The sequence below is a fragment of the Oncorhynchus nerka genome, unplaced genomic scaffold (genome assembly GCF_034236695.1).
Source record: "Oncorhynchus nerka isolate Pitt River unplaced genomic scaffold, Oner_Uvic_2.0 unplaced_scaffold_2530, whole genome shotgun sequence".
NCBI classification, from domain to species: domain Eukaryota; kingdom Metazoa; phylum Chordata; class Actinopteri; order Salmoniformes; family Salmonidae; genus Oncorhynchus; species Oncorhynchus nerka.
The window spans coordinates 15,094-26,239 of NW_027038767.1; the positions used below are offsets into that span (position 1 = coordinate 15,094).

An 11,146-nucleotide genomic window follows, 5' to 3' on the forward strand; every position below is an offset into this window, starting at 1 on the left:
ATCTATTTATTATGGCCATCGAAATGTTGGCTATTAAAATCCGATCCATCCAACAATAATATCAAGGGATTAGAAATACAGAGTTTAAAAACAAAGGTGTGATTGTACGCTGATGATTCATGTTTCTTTTAAATCCACATCTTGGATCCTCCACAGCCTTGTGAGGATCTAGATCATTTAGAATTAGAATCCTTCCATAGCCTCATTGTCACGACTTCCGCTCGGCGGTTGTAGTCACCGTCCTACTAATTCCGATCCCTTTTTCGTTTGTCTGTTGGTTTTGTTTTATTCGTTTCACCTGTGCTGTATTTTTAGTTGAATTAGCTTTTTTTCCTATATGTAGTAGGTTGTCCGCCCTTGTTTTGTGCGGGATTGTTTTGTTACTCTGTTGGATGTAGTTTTCATGTGTATTCTCCGGACTGTTTGGTCCTGTGTTTGGGCTGGTCTGTATGTTGGGCGTGACCGTTTTTGGCTGGAGAATAAAATCACGATATACTGAACCCTGCTCTCTGCGCCCTGATTCAACCCACCACTCCTAGTATCCGTGACACTCATAGATTATCTAGATCATTTTAGAATTAGAATCCCTGTGGAAAAATCACCCTGATTAACTCTTTAGTCATATCAGTTTACCTTTATGGTCTTGCCTACACCTAGTGACCTGCTTTTTAAATTATATGAGAAAATTAAATTTGATTTGAAGCGGAAATCAGACAAAATTAAACTGGCCTATTTATATAAATTATTAAATATTAAAGCATTAGGCCTCTCACTAAAGGCATCAGTCATACAAAAAGTTATAGTTAAATCCACACTGGTTTTCTAACAAATTAGTAAGAATGTCTCACCGTATGTTCAATTGGGCCTTTTCTCCCTTTATTCAGATTTAACCTCTCACTTTCCAGTTATTTGAAAATTAAATCCCAAATATCGCTATTTCTAAAACAAGCCGTAGAGTGTTGGTTGCAATTTCAGTTTAATCACGAGAAAGACAGAACAAATAATACAACAAATATTGTGGTTAAAGTCAAATATACTAATTGTGTCACGCCTGCTCCCCTCTCCTCGCGCATGGAGACCAGGCTCCCCAGCATTACGCACTCCTGCCACCATCAGCACATGCACGCCTGCCTTTCCTATCACGCGCATCAGCGATTATCGGACTATACTGGACTCAATCACTTCTGTCATTTTCTCCCCAATATCTGTCTGTTCCCATCTATTCCCTGCTGCAGCATTAATTGTTGGTTGTTCGTTTTGTACCCTTGTGCTGACGCTGTTCTTGTCTTGGTCTTTGTCTGTTTCCTGATTAAATGTTGACTCCCCATACCTGCTTCTCATCTCCGGCATTCTCATCTCATCGGCATTCTCATCTCATCTGCTGACGTGAGTAACTACAGGCCCATTAGTATACTACCTGTGGTATCAAAGGTTGTTGAAAAGTGTGTAGCAGAACAACTGATTGCCCACCTCAACAACAGCCTCTTCACATTACACTCCATGCAGTTTGGCTTCAGAGCGAAACACTCCACAGAAACGGCCAACTGCTTTCTTCTGGAAAATGTGAAGTCCAAGATGGACAAAGGGGGTGCTGTTGGGGCTGTGTTTCTGGACCTAAGGAAGGCTTTTGATACTGTTAACCATGAGATTCTCATCACAAAATTGTCCAAGTTCAACTTTTCCCCTGATGCCTTGAGATGGATGAAATCATACCTTGAAGGCAGAACTCAGTGTGTCAGAGTGAGCAATGAGCTGTCGCCCACTCGTAGCTATGATGTGGGCGTGCCCCAAGGGTCAATACTGGGGCCCCTCCTGTTCAGCCTGTACATTAATGATCTGCCTTCTGTCTGTACTGGGTCTGAAGTTCAAATGTATGCAGATGATACAGTGATATATGTGCATGCAAAGAGCAAACAACAAGCTGCACAAGAACTCACTACTGTAATGGTCCAGGTTACAAAGTGGCTCAGTGACTCGTGTTTGCATCTCAATGTGAAAAAAACTGTTTGCATGTTCTTCAAAGAGGGCAACAGATGCTACTGAGCCAGATGTCTATGTGTCAGGGGAGAAGCTCCAGGTGGTATCCGATTTTAAGTACCTTGGCATCATACTTGATTCCAACCTCTCTTTTAAAAAAAGCATGTGAAAAAGGTAATTCAAATAACTAAATTCAATCTAGCTAATTTCCGATTTATACGAAATTGTTTGACTACAGAGGTAGCAAAACTGTACTTCAAATCTATGATACTCCCCCACTTAACCTACTGCTTGACTAGTTGGGCCCAAGCTTGCTGTACAACATTAAAACCTATTCAGTCTGTCTACAAACAGGCTCTCAAAGTGCTTGATAGGAAGCCCAATAGCCATCATCATTGTCACATCCTTAGAAAACATGAGCTCTTGAGTTGGGAAAATCTTGTGCAATACACCGACGCGTGTCTTGTATTCAAGATCCTTAATGGCCTGGCTCCCCCTCCACTCAATATGTTTGTTAAACAGAAAACCCAGACATATGGCAGCAGATCCACAAGGTCTGCCATGAGAGGTGACTGTATAGTTCCCCTAAGGAAAAGCACCTTTAGTAAATCTGCATTCTCTGTGAGAGCTTCCCATGTCTGGAATACACTGCCATCAGACACACATAACTGCACCACATATCACACTTTCACAAAATGTTTGAAGACCTGGCTAAAGGTCAATCAGATTTGTGAACATGGTCCCTAGCTGTGTGTTGCCCCTTTCCATGTTGTCTGTTGTCTGTAGCTTGTGAGGTGTGGAAACACTTTGTTGCTTTTATGAATTTTATCTTGCTGCTTTTTGTTCTATGTTGCTCTGTCTGTATGCTACGTCTTGCTTGTCCTATGTTTCTCTGTCTGTATGCTATGTCTTGCTTGTCCTATGTTGCTATGTCTTGCTTGTCCTATGTTGTTATGTCTTGCTTGTTCTATGGTGCTATTGTCTATATTGTAATTGTTTTTAATAACCTGCCCAGGGACTGCGGTTGAAAATTAGCCGGCTGGCTAAAACCGGCACTTTTACTGAAACGTTGATTAATGTGCACTGTCCCTGTAAAAATAAAATAAACTAAACTAAACTAAAATTGGCCATTACAAATTGATTATAAAAAACATATTTTTTTTTACTTAAAAAAAGGTATAATCTTCATAAATTATATCATATATAGGACTGGTGGAGTTTTCATACATGCAGCTCACCAAAACATATGGAAATGTCTGCTCTACCCAACATTACAACCAACTAATTGCAGCATCACTGCAAAAGTGGAAGGCGGAGTAGTAAGGAACTTGTCTGAATTAAAGACCATCATTGGTTAAAGAAAATTGTGATAAATTAAAAAGTAAACAAGTTTCATTTAAGGACCAAAAAATCCTCCGGATAATATTTTAATAAACGATACAATTTAAGATGGAAAATAGTATGTTCATTACCGGAGATAAATAACGAAGTGCTCTCATCCACACGCATCAATGATAATAAATATATATATATATATAAACGCTACAGCCAAAATGGGAGCCACTTAGAAAAACTACAAATTCTACCTATTTTTTCCAAAAACAAGCCTGAAACTCTTTCTACAGACTGTTGACATCTACTGAAAGCCCTAAGAACTGCAATCTGGGAGGTATGCCTTTTATATCCCATACACAGCCATTATAATGAGAGGTGAGCCCCCTCCAAAAAAATCCTGGATGTTTTCTCCTCGGGTTTTCGCCTGCTATATGAGTTCTGTTATACTCACATACATTATTTTAACAGTTTTGGTAACTTTAGAGTGTTCTCTATCCAATACTACCAATTATATGCATATCCCAGCTTCTCGGCCTGAGTAATAGGCAGTTTACATTGGGTACCTCATTCATCCAAGCTTTCCGAATACTGCCCCCTAGCCTTAAGAAGTTTTTAAACAATTATACAATTATACATTCTGTTACCATGGAAATAAAAAACAATGGCTACATCAGGAGAGAGAGACACATTCTGTTATCATGGAAATAAAAAACAATGGCAACATCAGGAGAGAGAGACACATTCTGTTATCATGGAAATAAAAAACAATGGCTTTATCGAGAGAGAGAGATACATTCTGTTACCATGGAAATAAAAACAATGGCAACATCAAGAGAGATAGATACATTTTGTTATCATAGAAATAAAAAGGAAATAAATACAGAGTATATAGAGTCGTCACTACAGACCTACTGGTTCGTTCCCAGGCTGTATCACAACCAATACAATAATGATCGGAGGTCCCATAGGGTGGCAACACAGTTGGCCCAGCAAAGTCCGGGTTAGGGTTTGGCCGGGGTAGGCAGTCATTGTAAAATAAGAATTTGTTCTTAACTGACTTGTCTAGTTAAATAAAGGTTCAATAAAAAAAATAGAAAATAGAGTGAATCATCATGTTGTGTTTGACACAGGGACCACCTGACCACATGACACAGGGACCCCCTTACAAACTGACACAGGGACCCCCTTACAAACTGACACAGGGACCACCTGACCACATGACACAGGGACCACCTGACCACATGACACAGGGACCACCTGACCACATGACACAGGGACCACCTGACCACATGACACAGGGACCACCTGACCACATGACACAGGGACCCCCTTACAAACTGACACAGGGACCACCTGACACAGGGACACAGAAGAGGAGACATACCAAACATAACACCCTGGATTGAGGGGTTTACACACTAGAGAGATATTCTACATTGTTGCTCCAGTGTGTCTTACTGAACATGACCTTGATTAGAGTGAATCATCATGTTGTGTTTGACACAGGGACCACCTGACACAGGGACGCTGAGGTGTCATACCGAACATAAAACCCTGGATAGAGGGGCTCAGTGAATGTGGTGTGGAATGTGTACAGGTGGGTCAGTGTGTCAGAGGAGACTATATAGAAGGACAGAGTGCCGGCTGGCCAGTCCAGATACACTCCTACTCTGTGGGAGCTGGAGGAGGGGACGTCTATTGTGGAATTATTATTGTGCCTGGAAGTGTAACTGTTGTCAGAGCAGTCCAGACTCCAGGACATGTCATTACATCCAATCACACAGTCATAACCCCTTCCTCTCCTGCTGATTCCTTTATATGTCACTCCTATATCAGCCCCACTCCCACTCCACTCTACCTCCCAGTAACAGCGCCCGGTCAGACCCTCTCTACACAGCACCTGCTGCCAGACCTCAAATCTCTCTGGGTGATCAGGATACGGCTGCTTCTCTCGCCTACATGTCACCTTTCTGTTCCCCTCAGACAGAGAGAGGAGTCTGTTTACTGTGTTTGGGTCCAGTGTGAGATCACAGACATCTGATGGATGAAACCAGAGACAATATTAGAAATCATCATCATTCACATTAGAATGTTACAACCTGTTACGGCTAGACGTAACTAGCGGAACAGGGCTACTTCTTCATTTCTCAAAGGAAAAACATCATCCAATTTCTAAAAACTTCTTCTGGAAGTCTAGGGGCAGTCGGCACTCATCCAGACCATCAAAGATGAACAGAACTTTGTACTTGTTGTAGATGGAGATTCCTGATTGTTTGGTTTCCATTGAGAAGTGATTGAGAAGTTCAATGAAAGTGTGTTTGTCCCCTTTCATCAAATTCAGCTCCCGAAAAGGGAATGAAAATACAAATTGGACATCCTGATTTGCTTTTCCTTCAGCCCAGTCCAGAATGAACTTCTGCACAGAGACTGTTTTTCCAATGCCAGCGACTCCCTTTGTCAGCACAGTTCTGATACGTTTGTCTTGTTCAGTTAAGGGTTTAAAGATGTCGTTACATTTGATTGGAGTCTCTGGTCTTGCTTGTTTCCTGGTTGTTGTCTCAATCTGTCTCAGCTCATGTTCATTATTGACCTCTCCTGTTCCACCCTCTGTGATGTAGAGCTCTGTGTAGATCTTATTGAGAAGTGTTGGGTTTCCTTGTTTAGCGATCCCCTCAAATACACATTGAAACTTCTTCTTTAGATTAGATTTGAGTTCACGTTGGCAAATCACAGCAAGCTCATCTGAATATAGAAATAACACAGAGGATATTAATATTACATCTGTTTTAATGTCTACAGTATTGAAGGACTGTTATAAAGTTGTACATTATAGTCATTTATTCTCTTAACTGACTATAAATATAAATGTTTTCATAATGCATTACAGACTGGTGTGACTGATTATATTATTGGTATTATTGATGGTATTATTAATGTTCTCTCTCTAAATGAATCACCACAACACATCCCTGCTGCTACTTGATGAGGTCACTAGGTGTTGTGTTAAGGCTGCTACAATATCATTGAGTTACACAGCTACTTTAGCTGTACTTTAGCTACAGCTTTTAAATGTTATAAAACATCATTCAACATGAGGCAGACAGATCTTACATTTCTCCAGTGTGTCAGCAAGCTCCTTCTGGTTCATTTTCCTCAGGATGTGCAGTGTGATCTTCAGAGCCCCCTCTCTGGCACTGCTCTCCTGCTTCTCATCTTCAGCATCCACCACTTCCTTATCCCGTTTCTGACTCTCAAAGCCTTGTGGGAGTTCTGGACTAAGAATCCTCTTGAACATCTTCAGCTCGTTCTTCACAAATGTCATAATTTTCTCTTCAAGCAACTGAAATAAATAAAGTAAATAAGTTAAGCAAGAGAAGAAATGCTTTCTCATCAACACATTAATGAATGATTGACAGATCAACTTTACACACACTGAATATGGAGGCCAGGTCTGTTTGATGACTCTGGGAAGACTGACAACTGAGAATCTCTGACCCTGATCTCTCCTGTTGGTTTCTGTGGACAAAACATGAGATTACATCTCCTCATCCAGGGAGTACACACACACACACACACACACACACACACACGGAGGGAATGTTGTGTTTGTTTAATATTGTTTTAGGACTATGAAAATGGACAAAATGATTAGCATATGGATTATGAAAACAACAACAATAAATGGGAAAATGGGAGAGGAGAAATGACTAGAGACGGTGTTGTTTAACTCACTGACCAGGACCCATGAGTTCTTCTTACCTTTGTTCAGTAGAAAAGTCTCCTCTCTAAAGTATAGAGGAGGATCCATAGACCGGTCACTCTTCATGGACACACAGCTGGGAACAGGGGAGGCTGGTCTCTCCTGCTTGATTGGGCTTCAACACAACAGAGACAAACATTACATCTCTCATCTACTCTGAGCTCAGATGGGGAAACATAAGAAGAGTTTCACAAATAGAACTGACTTCTAGACGCTCGTTGCAGCGCGCGAGCAGTGTGTCATTTTTAAAAACGAAATTAATTTATCGACGCGAGCGTTGTAGTCAGTCTGTCAGCCCCGCTAAAAGGCTGGTGTCGTTACTCTGCCTTCTCCGGGGGATGTTGAGGTAAATTTACTAACCGGGAGGGTTGAATGATGTAATTTATTGGAGGTCTGGAAGACGCACTCTCGAGGTTGTTTACTCACAATATCAGATATTAAGATGATTTTTTATAATGAATGTATACTGAGGTTGAGGTTCTGACTAGTGATTATTTACCCGGGGTTCAATACCTGCTATTGAGGCGCCCTGAAAATAATATTCAAAAGTTTGGTCCTTGGACACAGACGGGTTAAACACTAAAGTTACCGTCCATCTAGTGAAGAGAGGAGAACCGGACAGAGGTAGCCAGCATCCGTCAACGAGAGGGAGAAGCCTCACCGGGATTTAACAGGTGGAAGAAACAACCGGGGAGCCGGTGATGATGTAGTGGTAGCTATGGTAACTAGGATGCTGCTGGTAGAGTAGCTAGCTAGCTTACCAAGCTGTACCGACTAGCTAGGATAACTAGGATGCTGCTGGTAGAGTAGCTAGCTAGCTTACCGAGATGTACCGACTAGCTAGGATAACTAGGATGCTGCTGGTAAAGTAGCTAGCTAGCTTACCGAGCTGTACCGAATAGCTAGGATAACTAGGATGCTGCTGGTAGAGTAGCTAGCTAGCTTACCGAGCTGTACCGACTAGCTTGGTTAGTTAGCAGGTCGTTCGTCTGTCCCTCCTCTCGATGATGAATCCGGTGAAACACAAATTGAAACAAGGATAGAGAGTGAAAAGGATCTGTCTACACTCATACTGTCCCTGACCGTAAAGAAAAAAGCAAATTGAACAATAAACTTCGGTGTCTCAACACTGTAACAAACTCCATCGTTATTCCCCGAGATCACCTCAGTCCACTCTGCGCGTAACCGGCTTGGCGCCACACCGAACGTGGACGCGGACAGTTCTGTACGGGGACGCGGACAGTTCTGTACGCAATATTTAGGACACCTGGTGAGCTGTCCTAAGTAGTTAAGAGTTAACAGCAGGTGTCTTGATAATACTATAGAATAATGCAGTGAGTCAGTGGTTCCTGCTCCACATGTAATTGCATTGTAGTAGTTAAAAGAATGTTTTATATTTCTATATGATCAATCCATTAATAATATAGACCAACATGCAACAGTATGTCTTGTGCTTTTGGCAATGATTTATGTATAATAATTATGTATAACTAGTGATACCATGTATGTCTGCATAGCATTTTGTCTTCATTTTGGCAGATTAACTCAGGCTTATTTCGGAAGATTAACTCAGGTTGGAGTTGGAGCTGTGACCGAAAGGTGGCTGGTTCGGATCCTGGGCCGGGCGCTGGAAAAAACAGGTGGAATTGATCTGACCACTGGAGGGCTGCTGGGTTCCCATCCTCAAAACATGAACCTTTTGGTTATCAGAACTCTAGAGGTTCACTGAACCCAAAAAATATATTAAACTTTTAGTGGTTCCATATTTTAAGGAAGTGATAGAAGCCTTTTTGGTTTTATAAGGAACCTTCTGTTCTCAGAGTGTATAATAATAAACACGTTTTTCTTCTGATTATTTAATTATATACATCATGTTATTTCAAGTTCTCCCTTTGGAGCAAAACATCATGTTGTTAAATAATAATCCTAAATTGGGCAGTTGAAGGTATCTGGGGTGTAATATGTGTTTGATGAAAATGAACATTGTTGCAATGTTGTAGGCAACATTATTGGCAAGGGACTTGATGCCTACTATGCCAAAGATATTTAGAGTTGTTAAACGGGTGTGAAGAGTGTGTTGATATAACGGTAATATTGTCAAAATTCTGCTGGTAACAACCATCAGAATTGGTAAAAAAATATATGCATTCAATTATATTAGGCAATAATTAAGAGTTCATTATATTATTCCATTCCATTATATCAGATCAAGTGGTCGAGTCAAGTGAAAATCCTATCAAATGTCTAACATTGCAACGAGTACAGTCAGGGTGCCATGGAACCCCTGCAGTACCTCCACAGACCCCGGATTGAGAACCCCTGCAGTACCTCCACAGACCCCGGATTGAGAACCCCTGCAGTACCTCAACAGACCCCGGATTGAGAACCCCTGCAGTACCTCCACAGACCCCGGATTGAGAACCCCTGCAGTACCTCCACAGACCCCGGATTGAGAACCCCTGCAGTACCTCCACAGACCCCGGATTGAGAACCCCTGCAGTACCTCCACAGACCCCGGATTGAGAACCCCTGCAGTACCTCCACAGACCCCGGATTGAGAACCCCTGCAGTACCTCCACAGACCCCGGATTGAGAACCCCTGCAGTACCTCCACAGACCCCAGATTGAGAACCCCTGCAGTACCTCCACAGACCCCGGATTGAGAACCCCTGCAGTACCTCCACAGACCCCGGATTGAGAACCCCTGCAGTACCTCCACAGACCCCGGATTGAGAACCCCTGCAGTACCTCCACAGACCCCGGATTGAGAACCCCTGCAGTACCTCCACTGACCCCGGATTGAGAACCCCTGCAGTACCTCCACAGACCCCGGATTGAGAACCCCTGCAGTACCTCCACAGACCCCGGATTGAGAACTCCTGATTTAGCAGATGCTCTTATCCAGAATGATTTACAGTAAGTGCATTCATCTTAAGATAGCTATTGATTTTGGAAACAAACGTAATAAATTCTTCAAAAAATTGTCATCTTACCTCTTATCTTTGGTGTCATGTCCCCCAGAGAGATGCATTTTAGAGACAGGGCCACCCTCCTCTCTCTCCCCAGAGAGACTCATTTTAGAGCACTGACCCCTAAACAGAGATCCAACATGTTGGTTGTGGTTAACACAGTGTCAACTAAACAGAGATCCAACATGTTGGTTGTGGTTAACACAGTGACAACTAAACAGAGATCCAACATGTTGGTTGTGGTTAACACAGTGACAACTAAACAGAGATCCAACATGTTGGTTGTGGTTAACACAGTGACAACTAAACAGAGATCCAGCATGTTGGTTGTGGTTAACACAGTGACAACTAAACAGAGATCCAACATGTTGGTTGTGGTTAACACAGTGACAACTAAACAGAGATCCAACATGTTGGTTGTGGTTAACACAGTGTCAACTAAACAGAGATCCAACATGTTGGTTGTGGTTAACACAGTAACAACTAAACAGAGATCCAACATGTTGGTTGTGGTTAACACAGAGACAACTAAACAGAGATCCAACATGTTGGTTGTGGTTAACACAGTGACAACTAAACAGAGATCCAACATGTTGGTTGTGGTTAACACAGTGACAACTAAACAGAGATCCAACATGTTGGTTGTGGTTAACACAGTGACAACTAAACAGAGATCCAACATGTTGGTTGTGGTTAACACAGTGACAACTAAACAGAGATCCAGCATGTTGGTTGTGGTTAACACAGTGACAACTAAACAGAGATCCAACATGTTGGTTGTGGTTAACACAGTGACAACTAAACAGAGATCCAACATGTTGGTTGTGGTTAACACAGTGACAACTAAACAGAGATCCAACATGTTGGTTGTGGTTAACACAGTGACAACTAAACAGAGATCCAACATGTTGGTTGTAGTTAACACAGTGACAACTAAACAGAGATACAACATGTTGGTTGTGGTTAACACAGTGACAACTAAACAGAGATCCAACATGTTGGTTGTGGTTAACACAGTGACAACTAAACAGAGATCCAGCATGTTGGTTGTGGTTAACACAGTGACAACTAAACAGAGATCCAGCATGTTGGTTGTGGTTAACAC

At 41.9% G+C, this 11,146-nt stretch overlaps 1 protein-coding gene across 1 annotated transcript; it reads right to left on the reverse strand.

The window, feature by feature from the left end:
• Nucleotides 1–4,608: 4,608 nt before the first annotated feature.
• On the reverse strand, nucleotides 4,609–8,614 carry LOC135567136 (NACHT, LRR and PYD domains-containing protein 14-like). Its single transcript, XM_065014591.1, has 7 exons — nucleotides 8,020–8,614; nucleotides 7,072–7,187; nucleotides 6,744–6,828; nucleotides 6,424–6,652; nucleotides 5,493–6,060; nucleotides 5,419–5,450; nucleotides 4,609–5,349 (listed from the first exon to the last, which is right to left on the reverse strand). The coding sequence occupies exons 4-7, from the start codon at nucleotides 6,632–6,634 to the stop codon at nucleotides 4,799–4,801; spliced, it is 1,362 nt and encodes a 453-aa protein (XP_064870663.1). The 5' UTR covers nucleotides 6,635–6,652; nucleotides 6,744–6,828; nucleotides 7,072–7,187; nucleotides 8,020–8,614; the 3' UTR covers nucleotides 4,609–4,798.
• Nucleotides 8,615–11,146: the final 2,532 nt, after the last annotated feature.